At 59.4% G+C, this 24204-nt stretch overlaps 6 protein-coding genes across 6 annotated transcripts; all 6 read left to right on the top strand.

Moving 5' to 3' along the window:
* Nucleotides 1–863: 863 nt before the first annotated feature.
* On the top strand, nucleotides 864–2597 carry LMJF_31_2655 (hypothetical protein; the record flags this gene model as incomplete). Its single annotated transcript, XM_001685201.1, has 1 exon — nucleotides 864–2597. The coding sequence occupies one exon, from the start codon at nucleotides 864–866 to the stop codon at nucleotides 2595–2597; it is 1734 nt and encodes a 577-aa protein (XP_001685253.1).
* A 4587-nt stretch (nucleotides 2598–7184) lies between these two features.
* Nucleotides 7185–8858, top strand: LMJF_31_2650 (acetoin dehydrogenase e3 component-like protein; the record flags this gene model as incomplete). Its single annotated transcript, XM_001685200.1, has 1 exon — nucleotides 7185–8858. One exon carries the CDS (start codon nucleotides 7185–7187, stop codon nucleotides 8856–8858), a length of 1674 nt encoding a protein of 557 aa, XP_001685252.1.
* A 1516-nt stretch (nucleotides 8859–10374) lies between these two features.
* Nucleotides 10375–12243, top strand: LMJF_31_2640 (2-oxoglutarate dehydrogenase, e3 component,lipoamidedehydrogenase-like protein; the record flags this gene model as incomplete). Its single annotated transcript, XM_001685199.1, has 1 exon — nucleotides 10375–12243. One exon carries the CDS (start codon nucleotides 10375–10377, stop codon nucleotides 12241–12243), a length of 1869 nt encoding a protein of 622 aa, XP_001685251.1.
* Nucleotides 12244–13196: 953 nt separating this feature from the next.
* Nucleotides 13197–14294, top strand: LMJF_31_2630 (putative serine/threonine protein phosphatase pp1(5.9); the record flags this gene model as incomplete). The annotated part of the gene is made up of 1 exon (XM_001685198.1): nucleotides 13197–14294. The coding sequence occupies one exon, from the start codon at nucleotides 13197–13199 to the stop codon at nucleotides 14292–14294; it is 1098 nt and encodes a 365-aa protein (XP_001685250.1).
* Nucleotides 14295–16246: 1952 nt separating this feature from the next.
* Nucleotides 16247–17425, top strand: LMJF_31_2620 (conserved hypothetical protein; the record flags this gene model as incomplete). The annotated part of the gene is made up of 1 exon (XM_001685197.1): nucleotides 16247–17425. One exon carries the CDS (start codon nucleotides 16247–16249, stop codon nucleotides 17423–17425), a length of 1179 nt encoding a protein of 392 aa, XP_001685249.1.
* A 921-nt stretch (nucleotides 17426–18346) lies between these two features.
* Nucleotides 18347–23335, top strand: RPOIILS (RNA polymerase ii largest subunit; the record flags this gene model as incomplete). Its single annotated transcript, XM_001685196.1, has 1 exon — nucleotides 18347–23335. One exon carries the CDS (start codon nucleotides 18347–18349, stop codon nucleotides 23333–23335), a length of 4989 nt encoding a protein of 1662 aa, XP_001685248.1.
* Between the last annotated feature and the right edge of the window lie 869 nt (nucleotides 23336–24204).

Here is a 24204-nt window from a genome sequence, read left to right as displayed (position 1 = left end):
CGCTGTGTGTGTGTGTGTGTGTGTGTGTGTGTGTGTGTGCGCGTTCCCATCTTTTTGTGGTGCCGCGGGGAGTTGATTGGCGAGCGCACGTAGCGCAGTGGGTATTGCCCGTGCCCGCTGTGTGCTTCGTTCTGTGGGAGGCACCCCTAGGACGAGTACGACCACCATGTGAGGGACTTACAGCCCCAACGAAGCTCCTCTTTGTCGTCTGTGGCGTGTATGCGGGGGCGTAGATCCGCTTTTGCACGCTGCTGACATGGGAGAAGCCCCCCCCCCCCCCACCACCCTTGCACCCTCTCGCCGACAACACAAACGACCACTCATCTTGCGCGCAGATAATCAGGGTGGAGGAGGGCGCGAGGCATTAGCCGGCTTGAACGCCGACATCTACACCAAAACGAAAAGGTCGAAAGCATACGCACGCGACGCGATTTTACTGCTCCCCTCAACGGCCCGCTCCCTCGCTTGTCTGCGAAAGCTGAAGCATCGGCCCGCTCTTGTACAGTGCTACATCATACGGTACCTGTCTGCTTGCCCTTCCTTCCTCCCCCCTCCTTGTACTGCGGCTGAGATTATTTCGTTTCTTTTTCTTGCGTTCTGTATCTCTCCGTTACGTCCTTCTTACTCGTTCACAAGTATTGTTACCGCCTGGTATAGGCGCTTGCCAACCCCCTTTTTTCTTTTAGGTTCGCACCAGCCCTGCAGGTGTCACTGCCCCCTCCCCCCCTCCCCGTGAGGGTCACAGGACACCTGCGCATCAGCTCCTCTGCGTTACCAGTTGTGCCGTGCTTCGCACGTGACACCGTCTCTTTCTTTTTTTTGCTGCTTTCCCTTTACTATAGTTCGCCTCTACTGCCGTAACAATGGGGGTTGGCTTGTGCCATCCGAAGTCGACGACTGCACTGCATGCAGAGCAACTGGAAAAGCTGGAGGCGGTGCCGACGGAGGGACCCGCCTCTGCCTCTGCGCCCAAGATGCCGCTGCTGGTGGAGCCGCACGACACGAAAAGCACCTGCCAGCCTGCACCTGCCGACCCCTCTCCCGTAAATGAGAGAGAGGTAAATGGGCGTTGCTCTAGCTTATCGAGAAGCACGATAATTGAGGGCTGCGGCAGCCCGGGATGGGCCCCCGGCACGCGCACGTTTGCTGGCAGGGACGACTCAGCGCATCGCGGTGCCTCACCCAAGACGGGGGCCCTGGCAACAGATTCCATCTTTGACGCCAGCTTCCAACATGGGTCGGATGTCGCGAGTCGCACGTTTAACTGCACATCAGCGGCACACAGCAGCAACACGAGTCCCTTGTCTCTGCGGGGTACTCGTACAGGCAAGCCGGGCTCTCTCAGTGTCACAGATATGCACACCATCACCAATGGTGTGGCGGACCACACTCGTAGTATCGACGGCCCAGCTGATGCGCTGCAGCCGAGTAGTATTTTGCGGCGTAGCAGCGGCTGGACCAACAGCAGATCGCCGCTGGCACAGAATCGCCCTCCGAGCATCGAACACTGGAGCTCGTCACAGAGCTCAGGGCCGCAGACGACGCTTGTGCCTAGCCGTGGCAGTGTCTGTTTCTTGGGCAGCGACGGGAAGGCTGCCAAGCCGCAGGGGACAGGATCGAACGAAGTGAGCCACCAAGGAGACCAGGATAGGCTGAAGGAGACCTCAGACGGCGCAGGGACATCGACGGGCACCCCCACCTCTCAGGGCAACCGCCAACGAGTACCACGCTCGCTGATCGCAGAAAATGCCGGGGCAGATGGTGGATCTCCAAAGAAGAAAACGGACGCAAAATTTTGCAGTCCGGCGCCCACAGCGGCGTCGGTGTCTCGCGAAACGCCCTCTCCGTGGCCTTCCGTCGAGGGCCCACCTTCGAGTCCGTCACATAACAACGGCTTCTTCAATGACCTGACATACTTCTGCTTCAGTGACAACAATGACCAATCCGGTGTCTTCTATGACAACGGCGGAAGCGGGGAGATGCCGCCGGCAGCTCCACTGCTCACTGCCACCTCCCGTGCCTCCCAATCACCGAAGAGCATTCTTCTGAGACCGAGTGCGAACACAAGCGGAGTCGGCGGCCTGTGGGCACCTCAGTGCCCCGCTAGCCTACCCTGGCAAGACTCAGTTTCATCCGGGCTTCGTCGCGTCAGTCGTCGCCGGAAGGGCGAGCAAGACAGGCTCCTCTCGGAGCGACGACCCAGCTTTGATGTGGGGCTGCCACACTGTCCCAGCAGTTCTGGGCTGCATCGATCCAGCCGTGATGAGGACAGCGGTAGAGACAACGAACAAATCATTGCCAGTGTACGGCGAACCATGATGCGCCTACAGCGCTCCGATGGGGCCGGTAGTGTATGCAGCAACAGCCCTAGTCGGCATGGAGGCCGATTGAGCTCCGCTGACATTAACGCACGTGCACTCCGCACTGCGGAGAGGATAAGCGATGCCATGCTCTCTGTACCCAAGGCAGTGAAGATGATAGTAGAAAGCAAGGGCTCCATGTCATGCTCTGCGACCTCCGACAGCGGTTCTACGGAAACTATGCGCGGCGCGCGGGCGCCTGCGCCCGATCCGAAGAATCCGACTACTAGCCAGTAGCTCCTTCTGAAGAAAGGCGTTGTGCTAGCGGCGCTACACGATCTGACCGCTTCCTTGTCGCATTTACTTTTCGTTTTTCCCCCATTCATTCTGCGTGCGTGCCTCGCAACGACGTTTTCTGGGTTCTATAGAGCACCTCGCTCGCGCGGCACTCTTAGGAACGCCTCTCCTCTTCCGTTGACTACAATTTGAGATATTTTTTATCGTTCATTTATGTGCTCACGGAAGTCATGGGAGGAGGGGCAACAGCACTGATGTCACGCGGGCACCGCTTTTGTGCACATCTTCCTGCCGCCCTATTCCTACCACCGTTGATGCCACACCGACTTCGTTTCTCAGCCTGCGTGGAGAGGTGGGTAGAGGTTCTGAACGTTACTGTATAGGGAACTCCGCCTGCAACCCCTACTCTCACTTTTCTTTCTTCCCATTCTTCTGCGTTCTTTCTCTTCGTTGCTGACGCGATGCGTCTGCTACTTCCTCATCAACGAAGCAGGTCAGTGTCGCTGTCTTTTATTGGCGTCATGATGCTGGTGGGCCTCAATGGCAGGCGACACCTCAGCGCCGTCTCAAGGTCCGTTGCCCCCGACTCTGTCCCATGACGCCAGGCAGTCTCCTCACACCCCTCCCCCTCGACCCCTGCGAGTGCAGAGCCGCAACTGGCGGTGACCGCGTCCCTCATCCACGATGTGAGAAAGCCATAGCGAGTCCTCGCTGCTGATGTGAGCGGCCAGGTCGCGGCGGGCGCTGCGTCGGGGCGTTTGCCGTAACGCGTGTGCCGACGGCTGCTTCGCACCACGCGACGGGGCCTGTGGCAGGGCCGGTGGTGGCGTGGGGCTGAACATGTGTCGTATGGCGGAGAGTGGGCGTACTGGACGATACAATGTAAATCAACGGTGGCGGCTGGAGGTTTGGCTGTGCGTCCTCTTCTGCTGTTTTTCTTTATGTCATTCTTGCTCCCCGCGACGCTTCCGATGCAGCATACCCTCGGCTTGACACGCCCACGCCTGTCAAAGGCGTGCGGATGCAGGGGAAGGTGGAGTGTGCCCCGTGCCGCCTCAGATTCACAGCAACGTCTCGTCTGTCGCTGCGCATGCGGGCAAGCCATCGAGGCACGCCTGCATGGTATCGGCGGAAGCGGCAGATGACGACAGCGAGCCCCCTCCCTAGCCAAGAGAACAGCGCCGTACTGGAACAGGCCCCGGCATGCAAGAATGCGAGTACTGTGCGCCGGCGCTGTCGAGCACAGCCGGCATGGCGTCTCGCATCCGAACAGGGCGCGAAGAGATCTATGCCGGTCAGCCCCCCACTGCATGTGCGCGAAATGTGCGGCACCTCCTCGATCCGAATGGGTGGGCTGAGGAGGCACAGGTGCCGGGGGCACGACGCGAGCGCCCCGAATGACTGCATCGAGTCCTCCGGACACCCATGTGGAGAGTCTCCGCACCGTATTACGGCATGCCGCTGCCTGAAGCGACTGAAAGAGAGGCCTGGCACACAGGCAGGAGGGTGTGTGTGTGTGCAGGGTCTCAGAGTGCCGTGGCCCGGGGCTGGCCAACCTCCTCTCGGAGCTCATCCGGCGTTCACCTGGACCACCCCCTGATCACCCGCGCGACAGACATCACCGGTTCCGCCCTCAAGCAGGATGCATGCCGCAGGTCCACAGAGACCGATGAGCTGTGCTTGCATGTGCGCCGATTCGATGACTTGTTCATTCTTCTAATGACTCTGGGAGGAACATAATCGGTTGACCCATCTGTTGGTGCTCGGGTGCCTCGTGTTTCTCCCTGTGGTATCGGTGCTTCCTCGGTATATGTGCGTTATGCGTTCACATATCGGTGGCGGTGTCGATGTGCGTCGTTGCACGCGTGTGTGGATCTCTCGCTTTCTCTTGGTGGGTGTGGCGTTTTTCACTCCGCCTCAACGTTTTTGTGCGTTCTGTTGTGTGTCCATCTCCCGTGCGCGCAACGGCTCCGTCTTTTGCCTCTTGTCGAGCCTTGTGGTGGATGCGCGTTGGGGTGTCGCCTCACCCCCTTTCTTCTCCTTCTCTTGGTTCGCCGAATATCGCCGTTGAGTGGTGCTTTGTGTTGTGCACCGCGCGTCTTGTGATGATCTGCCCGCTGTCCGCGTCCGTGTCTCTGTCGGCTGTGCTTGTTTCATTTCGTTGTTTTTTTTTCTCTTGTTTGCCGTCCTCTTCCCATCTGCAGCTCGAGGCTCGGCTACCTCGCTTCATGCGTGGTGGTGGTGGCGTGTGCTCGCGCGAGGATTGTACGTATGTGTGTAGTGTGTGTATGCGTATGCTTATACGTGTACGTGTGCGTGTTTGTGTGCATATTTTTTTTTTTACTTTTTGTCGTTGGCATTCTCACTGCGCTATCTGCATGTGTGCGCGGCGCAAGGCTGAGTTCTGTCTCTGTTCTGCATCTCTTTTTCAGGGGTCTCGATGTCCCCGCACTGACCATGCGAGCAGACGGCCGCAACGCACTCTTAGCTTTTCTTCATCCGAATGAAGGAAAAGGAGAGGCGGGGAGGGGGCGCCGAACACTAAGAAGGCGAGGTACGCCGCTGTCGTATCGTGCTCTACGCAACACGTTACGTGTGCGACATTTATGCGTCGACCTCTCTTCGCGTTGGAACCCTGAGGTGAGAATTACGGACTCCTCCTATGGACAGTGAGCGTCCTCTCTTTCCCCCTTCTATATCTTCGCAGTGTTTGCTTTTTCGTTGTTCAGGGGCTGCTTGCGGCTGCGGCGTCCGTCTTTGTATTTTTAGTGCGCAGCAGCGTTGATGAGTCCGGGAACCTTCTGTGTGCCCCTTTCTGTGTGCGAACTGGGCCTGGTGGTGATGCCGTCTGATGACAGCCGAGGTGTCGTTGTTTACGGTTGTCTGTCTCCCAGAAGAACTGGTTTCTTTTGGCGGAGCGGGTTCGCGTGTGCCGCACCCCACCCGCTTGATGCCCGTCCGCACGCTTGCGTGCGCTTCTGGTCCTCTACCCATCCCCACGCGTGAATGAGTTGATCATCTCACGCGAGAGAGCTCACGAAGCGGCATAAGGGCGAGAGTCCCTCGTGATACGGCAGCGGTTTTACGCGCTCACTAGTTACGCGCCTCGTGAGCGTGATGCGCGAGATGGGCCATGCCCTCTATGGTCCGTCACGTTCACCTATGGCTCCTCTTTGTGTGGACGTGTCTACGCATGTGCGGCCGCCCGCAAATCGTTCATCATTCGCTTTTTTGTGTTACATGCACTCGCATGCTGCAGAGCACGTACCCCCCTCCCTCCCTCCCTCCACTCTTCTCCCTTTCGACTCACAGAAGAACCAACATGCTTGTGTGCATGTTGTGTGTGTGTGTGTGTGTGTTGCTGTCTTCTTCTGTTGTTCTGCGTACCTCTAGGATACAGCGCTTGCTGCTGCTGCTCACTCCCGATCTCGCTCGTACGCCTCACGCAGCGCTGCTCTCCTTGCTGTGTCTCTTGCCTCTTCTCAGGTGGAGACTGCGTAAGCCTTTCCGCTCCCTTTCTCCGTGTTTGTGTGTGGGACGACGTGTGTGCACGCGTTCCCGTGGGTGTGGCTCCTCCCCACTCCCGTTTCGCTCCGCTCTCGCACTTCGTGATGTGCGTGTGTGCTCGTATTGTTTGGTGCTGATGGGCCCTCTTTACCTTGGCGTTTTTCCTCCCCCTCTCTCTCTATCGATGCTATTCGGTGTTCGCCCCGCTGTAGTACACCTCTTGTAGTGGTGGTGGTGGTGTGTGGGGGGGGGGGGCTTGTGCGTAGAATGTGCTCGTGTACGTGCGTATAACGGACGTGCTCGCGGGATCCCCTTCGGCTCGCTGCCATGCGCACTAGCGAAGACCAACAGGTGATCTACATCGACGTACCGACCACTACTTCTCCATCTCCGCAGCTGCACGTTGAAGCCTGTGTACGAGTGCACGCCGTTTGCAGAGTCCGAAGGAGGGTTGTTGTTGTGTTTTCCGGCAGCAGCAGGAATCACACGAAAGCATCGCTTCTCACCTTCAGTGGCCGGGCGTAAGTCGGTCGCGCTAGAGTCGTGTTTCCACAGCACCTCTACTCACGCCATTGTCCCTTGCTGCACTTTGCGACTCCGTCGTGCGTCTCCTCTGCACCTCTCAAACCACAGGAAGGCCAACGTTTATACGGACGCTCGTCGTTCTTCTCCTCTGGTTCGGCGGAGCCCCGCTAGTGTAAGTGCTCACGCACGCACTGTCACCTCCTCCGCCCTCTCGTGTTCTAGGCTATTCCACCACGCGCCGCACCACGCACTCTGTACACCGAGGCGTCGACACATGCCCTCCGCGGGGACGCAAAAGACAAGCACGTCAGCCTCTCCATGGTGTGCGCCGAAGTCGCCCCTCTCCGCCGCGGCGGACTACGACCGCCCCTGTGTTTAGGGCTCACCTCCCCGGACCATCCAAAATGTCCTCGTCTTGCTTGCCTCTTGCTTCCCTTTCTCTTTGCCCGCGTGTCACCGCCTTGACTTCCTCTCACTCTCCATGTTCTTCCGTTTCTGGCCCTCCCCCACGCATACACACCCTCCACCGCAGTAGTCCACTCTCCGTCTGTCGTAATGCTGCGCCGCACACTGTACGCTCTCACCCGCCCTCGCGACTCGGCCGCTGCGTCGCGGGACAAGGCGCACTTCGACGTGTGCGTCATCGGCGGTGGCCCTGCTGGCATTGCGGCGGCACTGCGGGCGGCCGATTACAACAAGCGCGTCTGCGTCGTGGAGAAGGCGCGGCTTGGAGGCAACGACTTGTGGGACGGCGCATTGCAGTCGAAGACCATGTGGGAGTGCTCGGCTATCATGGCCAAGATGCGCGGCGATGCAGCCATGCGCCTCTACGGCGAGAGCCTCGATCGCTACCTCGAGATTGACGAGGTCAAGATGCGGCAGTCAATGGAACAAGTGAGCCGCATCCGCGAGGAGCAGATCCAGGCCGCACTCAAAGCCTCACCGAACGTAGAACTCGTGCTTGGCAGAGCGACCTTTAGCAGCAACCACGAGATCCAGTGCCATAGCAAGCGGACGAAGGAGTTCCGCAGCATCACGGCGGACTATTTCATCGTCGCCACCGGATCGAAGCCACGCAAGCACCCTTACGTGGCAGCAGACGGGCGGTTGGTGATGACCTCCGACCACATCATGCGAGCCCCGCTGCCGAAGAGCTTGGTGATCGTGGGCGCTGGCGTGATCGGCTGCGAGTTTGCCAGCATCATCGGCCGCCTCGGCAAAACGAAAGTCTCCATCATCGACAAGGCGCCGCACATTCTGCCACGGGAGGACCCCGACATTGTTCGCATGATCGAGAGTGGAATGGACCGCGCTGGCATCGTTGTCCACCACAACTCCGACCTCTATGATATGCAGCCGTGGGAAGAGACGGTGGAGGAGGCGAAGGCGCGGCACCCGGCCGACCCCGCGCCGCAGTCTGGCGTGCAGTACACTGTGATGGATCGCACGACGCGGAAACTGACAACGTTCCAGGTGGAGCGTGCCCTCATCTCGATCGGCCGGGTGCCGGACTACTCCCGCCTCGGTATCGAGAACACCACTCTCAAGACACGTGGCAGCCAGCTGCACGTGAACGAGTTTGGCCAGTGCGTTGGCACGCCACACATCTTCGCCGTTGGCGACGCCGCTACGCACATGCAGCTCGTCAGCATGGGCGAGGCCCAGGCGAAGCTCGCCGTGGACTACATCTACGGCACGGAGCCAAAGGTGGTGCCGAACTTGACGGAGACCATGTCCAGCGTTGCCTTCCTGACCCGCGCCGTCGCCTCCGTCGGGTATAACGAGTCGCAATGCCGGGAGAAGGGCATCGCCTACATTGCTGCGCGGTACAGCTACGAGGTCGTCAGCCGCGCCGTGGCTGCTGCCAACACGAAGGGCTTCGTGAAAATCATCTGTGCCGACGACCCGGAGCGGCGCATCCTCGGTGTGCGGGCGTTGGGCATGAACGCGAGCACACTCGTGGATATTGGCGCATTGGCCATTCAAAACGGTCAGGGCGTCTTCGACCTCGCCGGGCGCCTGACCGCGTATCCAGCCGTCTCACAGGCCTTCCAGGAGTGTCTGCGGTCCATTCTAGACCTCTCCGCACAGCTACATGCAGATCCGGCGCGCGGTGTCAAGCTGACGAAGTGGACACCACCTGACATGAGCAGGGGGGTGGCGTACAAGGGAAAGGCGACGGCTCCGGGCGAGAGCAGTCCCAGGCAAAGCGGCTGGGTGATTCACTAGCGCAGCGCTGTTGGGCATCACCTGCTTCGGTGGAGGCTGCCAGCGGTGCGACGCGCCACACCGACGGCGGTGTTCCTTCCGGGAACCACAACCCCGGCGCCTTCTTCGGTTAGTGAAGAGGCTGCCTTGAGTGCCAGTGCAGCGCGGACTAGCCGCCGTAAGGTATGCGTGTTGCTGGTGAGAGGTAAATGCACGCACAAGGTCTGTGCATGCCTTGACACGTCTCTTGCGGTCCTCCCCGCCTCATTGAGCCTTTCTATACGGCAGGTCGGATTGCGTGTGCGTCTACGCTGCTGCAGAGCCACCCGTCGCGCCTCCGCTCGGCTTCTGTTGTTGTGTTGCCATCGAGAGTTCTCGCTTCTGCATGTGTGCCCTTGGCGGAGGAGGCGTCTGTTCTGTGTGCGTGTGTATATTGCGCGGTGTATGTTCGCCCTCCACCCCCTTCTTCGCTGAATCGATCGGAACGAAACGTGAACGACGGCACGTGCATGTGGAGTTACCGGCTGCATGCCAAAACTCTCTCTTTTGTATGAGTAGGTAGACACGTATCAGAAGACGCTTTCAAGATTGTCGACGCCTCTCTGCAAGAACGGCGGTGTGCGAGCACTCGGTGCGCGTTGTGTGGCGATTCAAGGAGGCGCCCCCCTCCCCCCACCGGCACACCGTTTGAGCCGCTGAACTGCACTTGTGTTCTGCTCTTCATCTCTTCTTCGCCCCTTCTTTGATTTTATGCACGCAATTCATGGTCGACAAGGTAGACAGCAGCCATTCGTAGATGCACACGCACACGTGTCCACACCTCACGAACACCGTGCCATAGCGAGCCTTATCGTTCCACCAGCAGCTCCTCACGCCTTGTGCTCTCCACGATGTCGCTAGACTTCCACTGATTCACGAACGCTCACGTGCAGCCTTCGTCACCTCACCTCCTTCTCTCTCCTCGCCTTCCCTCGTTGGCACGATCGTTGCTATTTCTGTGTCTCTATGCGCCCCGATGGCGAGAGGACACACACCTCTCAGCGCGTGGTGTCTCAGGGCTCAGTACCCCCCCCCTATCTGTGAGGGGGCTTCAAGCAGCCTCCCTCTATAACGCTGCCAAAATGTCAAACAACTTCCTGTAGTGACAAGGCCAAGTGCCTATGGTGTCGACGGAAGGTAAGATTTATTCATCGCTGCTGATGTCGGCGTCCAGGTTGTGGATGGTGTTGCATCGGACCACACCTGCGGCCATGAACATGCTTGTAGTATCCGTATGATTAGGCAAGGCGTCAAGACGACTCGAGCGTATCTCACACAACCCTCGCACTACCTCCTGGTTAGGGAGCCTGCGTGCCACCCGGAAGGATGCAGTACGGCGCTACCTGTGAAGCAATGTGTGGGTGGGTAGCGCTCGAGTCAGAGGCCATGCTCTCCAATGACCGAATCCGCGCATTGCTATACCGTGTGTGTCTACCACTGCACTGCAGCACGCGACAGGGCCTGGTGACACGGCCGCCCGTAGCGTGGAGGGGACCTCATGCTCTGTGGGAGAGAATCGTCAGGTCGAGGCGAAAACGCCCATGGGGGCCTCAGAAGCCTCGCCCGCACTCCTTTAGAACTGACCGCACTCTTTCCCTTTCTCCCTCTCAGCCCAAACACACAGCTGGTGCCACCGTTGCTTTCGGACCCGCTCTGCCTTCCTTCGCCAAGCGACTCACCGCGGTGGGGAGGGAGCAGGGCCAGCCAATTCGCCTCGGATCCTTACTGTTACGAGCTACCGTCCTCGTCTTGTCCGCCTCGCTGCGCCGTCGCGCCATCCTTGCCTTTTTCCCCGGTTTCTGCAGCAGTGAAGATGTTGTTCCGCTCTTCTGTTCAGTGTAATGTGCCGTTCCCGGTGCTTCGCAGCGCTGGGGCCTTTCCTCGGGTGGACCTCTGCGTCATCGGAGGCGGCCCCGGCGGTATCGCGGCTGCCATGCGCGCCATCGGCTACGGCAAATCGGTCTGCATCGTCGAGGGCGGCCGTGTCGGTGGCGCGGACTTGGGCGGCACTGTGCCGTCTAAAATGATGTATGAGATCGCCCACTTCGCGGCCTCCCTGACGGGCCCGGAGTTTGTGCGGGACTTGGTGAAGCCGGATGAGATGCAGAGTATTGTCGACGGCATCCCCAGCGAGCGCATCACGCAGCTGCTGCGGAAGACGTGCACGGGGAAGGAGCGCGAGTATCGCGCATTTTTGGAGGCATCGGGAGTGCAGCTGATTGAGGGTAAGGCAACATTCGCCAATCCGAACGAAATCGACGTTCACACGGAGGGCACTGGCGAGTATCGCTCTCTTCAAGCCGACAACGTCGTCATCGCGACCGGTGCAATCCCGCGCAGCCACGCCTTTGCCAAGTGCGACCACAACCGCATCCTGAACTCCACTAGCCTCTTTGAGATGCCGATACCAGCGAGTATGGTGGTGATCGGCGCTGGGGCGATGGGGTGCGAGGTCGCGTCGATGTTCGCCAAGCTGGGACGCACCAAGGTCCGCTTGGTAGACAAGGCCCCGCGTATTCTGCCGAAGGAGGACGAGGACGTCGCGTCGTATGTGCAGCGTCACCTCATCCGTCGTGGCGTTGTCATTCACCAGGGCTGCCGACTCTTTGACCTGGAGGCTGGCGAGGAGGACTGCCGGTACTCGTTGCGCGACATCTTCAGTGGAGACATCGAGACCTACCACGCCGAGCGCGCCATGGTGGCGGTGGGACGCCAGCCCAACCTTGGGGCGCTGGGTCTGGAGAATACGAAGATGCGAGTTGAGAACGGGCAGCTCGACTGCGACGAGTACGGCCGCTGCAAGCCGTACAAGCACATCTACTGCATTGGAGACGCTACAGGGAGGCAGAAGACGGTAAACACCGCCCAAACGGCAGGCCAGGCAGTTGTGGACACCATGTTTGGCTGCTCCCCCAAGCTGGCTGTAAGCAACAACGCCCTCACGAACATTGCAACCGACATGTTCCTGGAGGATGAGGTGGCAAGCATTGGCCTAAGCGAGAAGCAGTGCCGTGCGAGTGGCATTGGCTACATTGTGGCGAGGCTCGAGTACAAGCACCTCACGCGCCCCATCGTGATGGGGGCGAAGGACGGGTTTGTGAAGATGATCGTGACGAATGACCGCGAGAAGCGAGTGTTGGGTGTGCGTGCCGTGGGGCCGCATGCCGGCTCCGTCGTGGAGGTGGCCTCGTTGCCGATCCTCAAAAACGAGTCCGTGTACACAATGCTCAAGCACAACCCCGCCTACCCGTCACTGGTGTCAGGGGTGATAGAATGCGCGGCGATGCTGGTCGGTCGCGGAGCCCGGTGCTCAAACGTGGTGGAAGGCATCTCCATAAAGAACTGGACCCCTGTCGACAAGGCGTAGCGCAAAATGAAGAAAGGGTGAGCGTGATCGTTGTGTGCGTCCTCTGCCTTTGGGGCAACAAAGATGCTTGTGCAACGCAGGCACCCCTCCGTGTGCGCGCGCGCCTCTTGAAATCGCTGGACGGCGCTGACGACGCGCGGCAAAGGGCAGTGATGCGGAGGGACGAAAAGGGTGCTGCAGCAAGAGAGAGAGAGAGGCGCCTGTTTTGACGCAGGTCGTGGTATGCCACTCCCTCCGTTGCGGTCCTTTCTCAGCGGATTACGTATGATGCCTTCTCCTTCCTCTGCGTCTCGTCTCGTGCTCCGTTGTTGGATGCGGACTGGTATTTGGTTTACGGGTGCACACTGAAGCTGGGTGGAGGAGGAGGAGGGGCGATACGGGTGCACGGCGGTGAGCGGACACTGTGCCAAATTTTCCGACGAAGCACCAGCTCCGCCAGACCTTTGCATGGCTGTCTCGCACATTTGCACATACACACACATATATCTACATATACATACATCCATATATAGATACATATATCTATATGTACATGTATATAGAAGGGCAAACAAATGATGTACGTTGCCGTGGCACTTTTCTGCGCACGTCGCTGCGGAGAGGAGGAAGATGCCAAAAATCGACGCGACAAAGCATGCGTCCCTTCCTGTGCCCCCACCCCTTCCCCTTCCCTTGCGCACTCCCCTGCTGACGATCGTCAACACCCTCTGTTTCGCCGCCTTGTTTCTGCTCGGCTGCTTTACCACGCTGCACTCTGCCGTCATCACTGCATGCGCACTCACCCGGTGCATGCATCGGCCCCGTCAGCCTTGTTAAGTGGCTGGTAATCGCCTACATCTCATTTTTTGTCTCTCTTGGTAAAGTGCTGGTGGCGATCTGCGAGTTGTCGCACTCGTGCACGTGCAACATTGAGAAGCTTATAGGTGCCATAATTCTAGTCGAGCTGCGAGACAATGATTGGGCTTTCAAAGGCAGAGGTCATTATCGGCAAGCTGCTGCTGAACCCGGCCCACAACACCGCCGCGCTGAAACGAGATGCGAATAGCCCTCTCTCGTCTTTTTCAAGGCAGTCGCGGCTGCAGGCCTTCCAGGCAGAGACGGCAGCTGCGGTTGCGGCTGCGGCACCCAAGGCAGATTCGGCCAATCGCACCGGTCGCACTCGAGGCCTCAGCAGTAGCAGCATTTCCGACCCGCGGGAGTTCGCGACGGGGGAGATGACGGAGGAAGAGGTGGTGTACCTCGTGATGGAGTCGCGAAAGTTGTTCATGTCGCAGCCGATGCTGATTGAGATAGAGGCCCCGGTGAACGTGTGTGGTGATGTACACGGACAGTATCACGACCTGCTGCGCCTCTTCGAGCTTGGCGGCTACCCGCCGGATAGTAACTACATCTTCCTCGGCGATTACGTTGACCGTGGTGAGCAGTCACTAGAAACCGTTTGTCTGCTGCTCGCCTACAAGCTGAACTTCCCCAACAACTTTTTCCTTCTCCGTGGCAACCATGAGAGCAGCAGCATCAATCGCATCTACGGCTTCTTCGACGAGTGCAAGCGCCGCTACAGCGTAAAGCTCTGGAAGCTCTTTACTGACACCTTCAACTGCATGCCGGTAGCTGGTCTCATCAACGGACGCATTCTGTGCATGCACGGCGGCCTTAGTCCAGAGCTGCACAGCCTAGATCAAATCCGTCGCATCCTGCGTCCATCTGACGTGCCGGATAGCGGTCTCATCTGCGACCTGCTCTGGTCGGACCCCGCCGATGACCCGATCATCGGCTTTGGCGAGAACGACCGCGGCGTGTCATGGACGTTTGGCGAGAACGTGGTGGAGAACATCACTCAGGCGCTGGACCTGGACCTAATCTGCCGCGCGCACCAGGTTGCCGAAGAGGGCTACAAGTTCTTCGCGAAGCGAAAACTTCTGACCGTTTTCTCGGCCCCCAACTACTGTGGCGAGTTCAACAACTACGGGGCCTTCCTGTGCGTCGATGAAAACCTCATGTGCAGCGTGAAGCAGCTCGTGCCGCTCTTCGAGGTGGACGACTTCGAGTGAGGAGGGAGAAGACTGGATGCCAGGTGGTGGTGGTGTGGGGGGGGTGATCGAGTCGTGCCTTTTTGTTTTGGCGCAGTTTCTTGCGGTAGGCTATGTCTCTTCTCTTTCTGTGGTTAGTGATGCTGGGGCTCTTGCTGGTGCACGTGGTCGTCGATCTCTTGCCCTAGTGCTGGTTTTCCTCATGATGGGTGTCTTGCTGCCATGCACAGGTGCGGCTGCGCAGTCTCCTTTGGGGCGGCACCCTCTGCCCATACCGTACGGCCTCTCGATGCGACCACGCCGCGACAGATGCGCACGTGTCTCTCCCCGTTGGTGTGCCCGTTGTGCAGATCCTGCTTCACTTTGTTCTTTTTCTTGTGTTGCTCTCGCTTGAGCTCGGTACCATCATCTCTATCTCTCTCTCTGTGCTTGTGTGTGTCTGCGTGCTACTTGCGTGGTGGCCTTTCCTCGTGTGCTGCACCTCGTGCACGTGTCTGCGGGGTGGGCGTGCTTCTTGTGTTCTCTCTCTTTTTGATGTGTGCGCAGCTCGAACGTGCCCTCTCCCTCACTGCCTCGTCTCTGTTCTTGTCATTGAGAGTGATGCGACACGCGGGCACCCTGCGACCTCTCCGGTGGGCTTCCCTTTTTTCTTGGGGGGGGGGGGCTATGAAGGACGCTTCTGGCACGTGATGGGATGTGCGCTCTCTGCATTAACGCCACATTTGCCAGTGGGGTCACGACAAGCACATGTTTGTCGCCGTTGGTGCAGCTTTTAGCAGACGTCGCCCTCCCCCTTCCGGCGACGTGCTGCCCACCTTCTTCCCAGCACAACCGCCAATATGCACACGCAGAGACAGAGGCCGGAAGCCCAACTCTTTCTCTTTCGGTTGAACGATGTACGTCACGAATTTGAATGCTGTAAGCTTACTCCTTGCTTCTGCTCAGCTGCTGCTCTCTCTCTCTGGCGGGAAGGAAAGAGGGCAGAGGAATCACGCTGTATCAGCACAAGCGTGCTTCACTCTTCTTCTTTCTCTCTTTGTATGCATGTTTGTTTTCTCCTCGTCGCTGCACCATGGGCGCTTACAGTTGCTGCTGTCGTGTGTGCGTTTTCTGTTACCGGCTGGCCATGTAGTTGTAGTTGTAGTGACACGTTGCGTCATGTTGTATGTCTGGAAAACGAAGGCTTGTGTTGGCTTCTCTGCTGTCTGTGTGACCCTTAGCGGGCGTGCCCGTTCTGACGCGCGCGAGATGCTTTTCGGTGGGATGCACCTCTTTTTATTGGGAGAGGGAGGGGTGGGGGGGGGGCACAGCAGTCCGTGTTGGGACTCGTCGCACGTTTTTTGTTTCTAGTGTTCACGCCTTCATAACGTTATGTCATCGTTGCTGGTCTTCTACTACAAATTCTGAAACGTATTTTCGCCTTTACAGGAAAGCAGAGTGTTGTCGGCTCCCTATCCGTGTGCGCGCATGAAGGCACGGGGATCTTGCGGCCTTGCTGTTGATACAGTGACTTGATCTCCGCAGCGTGGAGTATCTGTGAACGTATCCACTCTCTGGGTCTTGCTCTGCGTCTGCTCCTCTCGTGCATGACACTTCGATTCTCTCACCTTCTCCGTCTTTTTCGAGCTGTGTTCACTCCTCGGATTGTCTCTCTCATCTCATCTTTCATCACCGGCTTAGAGAAGCTGCGTGACCGGGCACACGCAGACCTTTCAGGGATGCAGAGAATACAGCCTCGGCGCTTGCCTGCTTTCCCTGCTTTTGGTCTCGCTCTCTCTCCCCCTCCCCCTTCTCGCCAACACCTTGAGCTTCCACGTCTCTGCACACATCCTCGCAGGCCGTAGCTGTGCAGACGGACATACCTGCGTCTCAGCAGACGTGCAGCCACGATATAGCGTGCTTTCATGTCCTGTCCACAACAGGCTGTCGCCCACGTCTCTCCGGCACTGAGGCGTTGATCGTTCCTCTTTCGAATGAACCGATGCAGTCTGTGGCAACAGAGGGCGCGTCTCGATACGGTGGAGCCAGTGAAGCAGGCGTTCCCAGCTGATGTGCCGCCGGCTGCGCACTCCCCCGCGGGTGCGCCGGATGGACACGGCACTGTCTTCTCTCATCATGACGGCGAGGAGCACAACGACTCGGCAAACCGAGACGAGCAGGCTAGCTACCCATCGCAGTCTCCGCTGCCGCCATCTCCTTCGGCGGCCACACCCTACACAGGCAACTGGCCTCCGTATGCGCTGCTTCTCGTCTCTTGCTTGATCGTGGCCGCGGCGGGTCTCGGCGGCAGTGCGGCTCGTGTGGCGCTGCAGAAGTGCTTTGAGAAGAACCCCTTCTTTCCGAAGTACACCTACATCGGGCCCAACAGCCTGGGCAGCTTCTTGATGGGCTTCTCTGTGACCGTCCTCCCACCCGAGGGCGCGCTGCCTTTGACCCACCGCGCCCTCTGCGTCGGCTTCTGCGGCAGCTTTACGACGTTCAGCTCGTGGATTGTCAAGGCGATGGTTCAGAACACCGTCGCAGATGCCTTGGAGCACCTGTTCATTGGCGGCACAATGCCCCTTGTGTTCTTCCTCTGGGGCCGTGACTGCGGGCGTGGCGTGCGGTGGTGCTGCGAGCATGTCGTTGACTCTCCGTGGGAGACATGGCCATTGCACCGCTCGCTCCTTCGTGCTGTTGATGCCGTCATGTTTGTCCTTGTGTTTCTTGCATCGATCCTAGCGCCGGTTCTTGTGCTGGTGTACATCGGCGAGGGCGGCATTCGTGTCATCTCCACCGACGACGTTCGCATGGTAGTGCTCGCCCCTGCCGGCGCGGTCACCCGCTTTATGCTGTCGGTCTACCTAAACAAGAAGGCCTGCGCCGCTCAGTTCCCACTGGGCACGCTAGCAGCCAACCTTCTAGGTGTGCTGCTCGCTATCATCATGTACAACATGGAGGTCAACCACCTCTCCTGCGAGTGGTGCATCGCTGTCCAGAACGGCATTTGCGGGGCGCTCTCCACCGTGTCCTCCGTCGCGAACGAGCTGGTTAGTTTCTACGGCAGCGGGCGAATGCTGTCAGCGTACGTCTACGCGCTGGTGTCAGTTGGTTTCAGCGTCTTCATTGCCGGCGTTGGGCGACCTCAACTTTACCGCCACGCTGTGAGCTGAGCATCTCCGGCTAGTTTTTTCAAAGGGGAGAGCGCGATACAGCGGCAGTGACGAGACGCCGTGCATCCCGCAGGCCGATCTCTTTACTTGGTGTCCTGCCACCGCCTTCCGCCTCACACTGCTCCCCTTTTGTATATGCCGACTTACATGTGTTGTAGTGTGCTGTGTGTGTGTGCTGACGTGTGTGAGCGCCCTGCCACCTGTTTATACGGTTGCGCGCCGTGTCACAGATACAAAACAACGGTGTGCAGTAAAAGCAGATTTCATGTCGAAGGGAGATGACGAGGCTCCCGCTGCAGCGAGTAACTTGCTCGCCTCAGCGGCGGCACCAAACGTGTGCAGAGAGACGCACACGGACAAGCAAAGCAGGTAACGCGTCCACGCCCTCTGGTGAGCTGACGCCTAAAAAAAAAACTCCGAGCACCATTCTCCCTCTCCCTCCCTCCCGCCCGCCCACATCACTTCACCGCTGTCCTGCACTTCTACGTCCGCTTCAGGTGTATGTGTGCGCTTCTCACATCTCACGCATCTCCGTGACTTTTTTTTTGCTTCCAGAAGGCCCCCGCTCCCACCACTTGCCTTCCCCGTCGACAACACTGATAGGGCACAAACCACAAACGCCGCATTGCCCTTGTGCCCTCTGCGAAGCCGTGCTGAGCAGCAGCCGTGGGAGAGGGGGGCGGGTATGTGTGTGAGGGAGTCGCAACGGGGTCACACAGAGGTGCATTGTAAGTCGCGTTGTTGTTTTTTTTTTAATGGTCGGAGCGCTTGCTTTTTTAGTGCTTGGCGGCCTCGGAGTGACAGCGGATACCTGCAGGCTCGCTCGCCTTCGCGCCTTCAATCGCCCGCCCTCCACCTCACTCTCGCTTTCAAGAGTTTGCTGCCACGCTCCTCGTTCTTTAACGGGACAACTTCATAACGATGTCGGGTGGTGCGCCTCTCCCGCCTTCGCAGATGCCGCTGCAGAAGGTGCATGAAGTTCAGTTTGAGGTGTTCAAGGAGGCGCAGATCAAGGCCTATGCCAAGTGCATCATTGAGCATGCCAAGTCCTACGAGCACGGCCAGCCGGTGCGGGGCGGCATCAACGACCTGCGCATGGGCACGACAGACTTCGAGTATAGCTGCGAGACCTGCGGGCTGAGGCACCCGGAATGCCCCGGCCACTTTGGCTACGTGGAGCTGGCCGAGCCGATCTTCAACATCAACGTGTTTGACGTCGTGCTGATCGCGCTTAAGTGTGTCTGCAAGTACTGCGGCGCGCTGCTGATGGACACAAACGACCCGTCAGAGATGAAGAAGATCGCGCATCTGCAGGGCCTCAACCGCCTGCGCATGGTCGCCAAGCTCTGCGGCAGCGTGTGCAAGCGGAGCAAAGACATCCAGGGCTGTGAGGGCAAGGGCCGCCAGCCGCGCATCGGCCGCTTCGTTGGCATCTACCCAGGTCTGCAGATCAAGGTTACTCAGGAGGAGCAGGATTACGTGTGGCACGCCGAGAACGCACGGCAGGTGCTGGACCGCGTCTCGGACAGCGATGCCCTCATCATGGGCTTCGACCGGCGCTTCTGCCACCCACGCGACTTGATCCTCACGGTGCTGCCGATCCCCCCGCCGCAAGTCCGCCCCGCCGTCACCTTCGGCTCGGCCAAGTCGGATGATGAGCTCACCCACCAAATCATGTCCATTGTGAAGCGCAACATTCAACTACGCAAGGACAAGGAGTCCGGCGTCAAAGCCGCCGTGGACCGCTCGCGCGCACTTCTGCAGGAGCACGTTGCCACTTTCTTCAACAATGCCTCCACCTACTACAAGCCCGCCAAGGTCGGCGACACCAAGAAGCTTAAGTCACTGACGGAGCGGCTGAAGGGGAAGTACGGCCGGCTGCGCGGCAACTTGATGGGCAAGCGCGTAGACTTTTCGGCCCGCACGGTCATCACCGGCGACCCAAACATCGACGTCGATGAAGTCGGCGTACCGTTCTCCGTTGCCATGACGCTGACCTTTCCGGAGCGGGTGAACGTGATTAACAAGAAGCGTCTGACGGAGTTTGTGCAGCGCACCACGTACCCTTCGGCCAACTACATCATCCGGCCGAACGGCAACGTAACGAAGCTGGCCCTTGTGAAGGATCGCAGCGCCGTCCACCTCGACGTTGGCGACGTGGTCGAGCGCCACGTCATCGACGGCGACGTTGTGCTCTTCAACAGGCAGCCGACGCTGCACCGCATGAGTATGATGGGGCACCGCGTCCGCGTGCTCAACTACAACACATTTCGCCTGAACCTGTCCTGCACGACGCCGTACAACGCCGATTTCGACGGCGATGAGATGAACCTGCATGTTCCGCAGTCGCTGCTCACTAAGGCGGAGCTGATTGAGATGATGATGGTACCCAAGAACTTCGTGTCGCCGAACAAGTCGGCGCCCTGCATGGGCATCGTGCAGGACAGCCTGCTCGGCAGCTACCGGCTTACCGACAAGGACACGTTTGTCGACAAGTACTTTATTCAGAGCGTCGCGCTCTGGCTGGATCTGTGGGAGCTGCCGATCCCAGCCATCCTGAAGCCGCGTCCACTCTGGACCGGAAAGCAGATCTTCTCGCTTATCCTGCCGGAGGTCAACCACCCCGCCTCCCCGTACGACAAGCCGCCCTTTCCGCACAACGACAAGAAGATCATGATCCAGCGTGGCCAGCTGCTGGTGGGCGCCATCACAAAGGGCGTCGTCGGCGCCGCCCCGGGGTCGCTGATCCACGTCATCTTCAACGAGCGCGGCTCCGATGAGGTGGCCAAGTTCATCAACGGCGTGCAGCGGATCACAACGTACTTCAACTACTGCTTTGCCTTCTCGGTCGGCGTGCAGGACACCGTGGCCGATGCGACGACGCTCAAGGAGATGAACAACGTGCTGCACAAGACGCGCCAATCCGTCGAGAAGATCGGCGCCGCTGCGAACAACGGCAAGCTGACGCGCAAGGCTGGCATGTCGCTGCTGCAGTCCTTCGAGGCAGATGTGAACAGTGCCCTGAACAAGTGCCGTGAGGAGGCGGCGAAGAAGGCGCTGAGTAACGTCCGCCGCACAAACAGCTTCAAGGTCATGATCGAGGCCGGAAGCAAGGGCAGTGACCTGAATATTTGCCAGATCGCCGTGTTCGTCGGGCAGCAAAACGTCGCCGGCAGCCGCATCCCCTTCGGCTTCCGTCGCCGCACGCTGCCGCACTTCATGTTGGACGACTACGGTGAGACGTCTCGTGGCATGGCGACGCGCGGGTACGTGGAGGGGCTGCAGCCGCACGAGTTTTATTTCCACACCATGGCAGGGCGCGAAGGGCTCATCGACACAGCCGTCAAGACGTCCGACACCGGGTACCTGCAGCGCAAGCTCGTGAAGGCGCTGGAGGATGTGCACGCCTCCTACGACGGCACGGTGCGGAACGCGAACCAGGAGCTCATCCAGCTGGCGTACGGCGAAGACGGTCTGGACGGTGCTCGCATTGAGGGCAACCAGGCCTTCCCGATCCCGCACATGACGAACAGTGAGATGGCTGACAAGTACCGCTACGAGTACAACGACGAAGGCAGCTTCTCGGAGAACATGGGCGGCCATTACATGGATCCGTTTGTGCGCGACTCGCTGCTGCGCGACCCGCAGAGCGTGTTGAAGCTGCAGGAGGAGTTTGAGCAGCTGATGAGGGATCGCGCGATGTCGCGGCTCGTGATCGACATGGAGGACAAGAACAAGCTCAAGATGAACCTGCCCGTGAACGTCGCGCGGCTCATCCAGAACGCGCGCACGACGATGGGCAAGCGCAGCCAGGTGTCCAATCTAAACCCGATCACTGTGATCAACCGCGTGCGGGAGCTGCAGGAGGACCTCGTGCAGCTGTTCCCGTCCTACCACAAGGACTACAACGGCCGCTTCGTTAATGTGCTGAGCCAGCAGCGCGTGGAGCGGGCCCTGACGCTCTTTGGCATCCACTTGCGCCAGATCCTCGGCTCGAAGCGGGTGCTGAAGGAGTACAAGCTGAACGACAAGGCGTTCGAGTACCTGCTGAAGGAGATCCGCACCAAGTACCAGCAGTCCCTCATCACCCCTGGTGAGATCATCGGCGCCATTGCCGCGCAGTCGTGCGGTGAGCCCGCCACCCAGATGACCCTGAATACCTTCCACAACGCCGGCATTTCGTCCAAGAACGTGACCCTCGGCGTGCCGCGGCTGTTGGAGCTGCTGAATGTGAGCAGGAACCAGCGCAACGCCAGCGTGGCCGTCTGCCTGATCCGCGAGTACCAGAAGCGCAACAAGGCGCAGGAGGCGCAGCAGTTTATCGAGTACTGCACGCTGGCGAATATAACGACAACGGTGCAGATCATATACGACCCCGACCCGCGCAACACCGTCGTGGCCGAGGACGAGGAGATGATCCGGTGGGAGCAGGCGGTGATGAATGCAGAGGATGAGGAGCCAGATGCGGAGCAGCCGCCGTCACCTTTCATTGCACGCCTCATCCTCGACAACGACCTCTTCAACGACAAGCGACTTAACATGAAAGACGTGAAAAGTGCGATCCGGCAGGTGGACGACACTTACATGGTGCAGGCAAACATGGAGAACGACGGCCAGCGCATTGTGCGGCTGCGTCCGCGCAAGTGCACCGGGGCGGACTCCGTGCCGGCGCTCACGAAGGCGGTCGCGCAGCTGCTGCAGAGCGTGCACCTACGCGGTATCCCTGGCATCAAGAAGACGCTGCTAAAGGAGGGCAACACGTTCCGCGTCGACCCCGAGGCGGGCGGCATCAAGAACGAATCGAGCTGGATGGTGGACACAGAGGGCACGGCACTGCAGCGCATCTTCGTCGGCGTCGTGAACAGCGAGGGCAAGAACATCATCGACTTCTCCAAGACCAGTAGCAACAAGATCCCTGAAGTGGTGACGGTGCTAGGCATCGAGGCAGCGCGGCGCAAGCTGCTCTCCGAGCTGCGCGAGGCTTACCTCGCCTACGGGCTAAACATCAACTACCGCCACTACACCATCCTCGTCGACACCATGTGCCAGCGCGGTTACCTGATGGCCGTCAGCCGCACCGGCATCAACCGCAGCGAGACATCCGGGCCGTTGATGCGGTGTTCCTTCGAGGAAACGGTGAAGGTGCTCATGACAGCCGCCGCGTTCGGCGAGAAGGATCCGGTGCGTGGGGTGTCTGCGAGCCTCGTGCTCGGAAATCAGGCCCGCATCGGCACCGGCCTGTTTGACCTTCTGCTGGACATGAGCAAGCTGCAGCACGTGGTCCCGCTCGATAAGGCTACGGAGGCACGAACCTCAAACGTGTACCACACCGACGCATCCGTCGCACCGGGCTCGTCGACGCTGCAGGGGTCGCACGGCGAGCTGCCGCCGTCGACTGTGCACGAGAACAGCTCTCTTGCCGCCGGCGCCTCCTCCGTGTACCCGCGACATGAGAGAGCTGGCATGTACGGCGGTATCCCGATCGAGGCAAGCGAGGTGCAGTTCAGCAGCGCTCTGCCGACGGTGATGAGAACGGCCTTGGCTGCCTCGAACACGACCGAGTACCACAGCAGCCACCACCTCTCTGGTGCTTCCACGTACTTGGCGTCGTCGGCGCTGCCGAGCGCGAGTGCGCTTGATACCGAGCTGTCCTCCTACCACCTACAGTCAGTCGCCCGTTCTACAGCGTACGGTTACGCACCCATGGCGGCCTCTGGAATGCCTATGCCCGGTGCTACTCAGCTATCCGTCGGTGAGGGCGGCAGCCTGCCATACCCGTACGAGGCGTCGAACGGCGAGCGCTTCGGCTCTCTCGGCGGCGCGGCCAGCTCGCGGGCGAGTGCGCCCTACGACCCCACCCAGCAGCCGTCTCAGGAATTCTCGCAGACCGAGGAGCAGGAGGAGCCGTGAAGCTGACGAACAGCGGCAACAGCGGCAACAGCGCGCAGGAGCGGACGCCTGACCCTCCTCGGCCCCACTGGCAAACACGTTTCGCGTTTGCGTCATGTGCATCCTCGTTCTCTCTGCTACGTGGGCGTCATGCGCGTGTCTGCGGCGGGGTCTGGGTGTGGGCGCCTGCAGCGGATACAGCGGCGCTCTTTTTTTGTTGTTGTTGTTCGCCCTGGCGTTTCGGTTGGCTTGCCGTTGGGGTGGCTGCCGAAAGGATGCGTACATCTGCGCCACATACGGTGTTGGCCAAGGTGTGTAGCGCCGCCACAGCACTTCGTCTCTCTCCGGTGTGTGATCGCCTTCAACTGCAAGCAGGCAAAGGGCAACAGCCGCGGCATGCCTAACGCGTTGCCGGCAGAAAGAGAGAGAGAGAGGGAGAGATAGCAAAATGATTTTTGCGCGCGTGTGTGTGTGCGCGCGCGCCCGTGTGTTGAGTTGTATCTGAATCCCTTTGTAATGCAAGAAGCCACAATAACGAGTAGACACGGTTGTGGTGCTGATCTCTCTGAGGGGATCGCAGGAAGAAGAGGCGATAACATCGGTATTGTTGTAGAGCGGAAGCGGAAGAGAGGGGGCTTCTCGCGTAGCACTGTCGTCCTACGTTTTCTGTGAAACGTTTTTCTTCCCGAGTGCTGCGTGCGGTTTGTGCACCTGCACGCCCTTGTATGGTACCGCTAACCTTCTTGCCCCCTCCCTTTTCGCGTCGCGTGACGTGCGGTATATGGTCCTCCTCTCCTTCTCTGCTACTCCCCCGCTCCTCTCGCTTGTCTCACCCCATCCCGATGCGCGCCACGTGTGGTGTGGATCACGGCTAGCGAAAATACCCCTCT

Source organism: Leishmania major, chromosome 31, assembly GCF_000002725.2.
Source record: "Leishmania major strain Friedlin complete genome, chromosome 31".
In the NCBI taxonomy this organism is placed as follows: domain Eukaryota; phylum Euglenozoa; class Kinetoplastea; order Trypanosomatida; family Trypanosomatidae; genus Leishmania; species Leishmania major.
The sequence above is the reverse complement of the archived record's forward strand: the minus strand, read 5'-3'. Positions and strand labels throughout refer to the sequence as shown.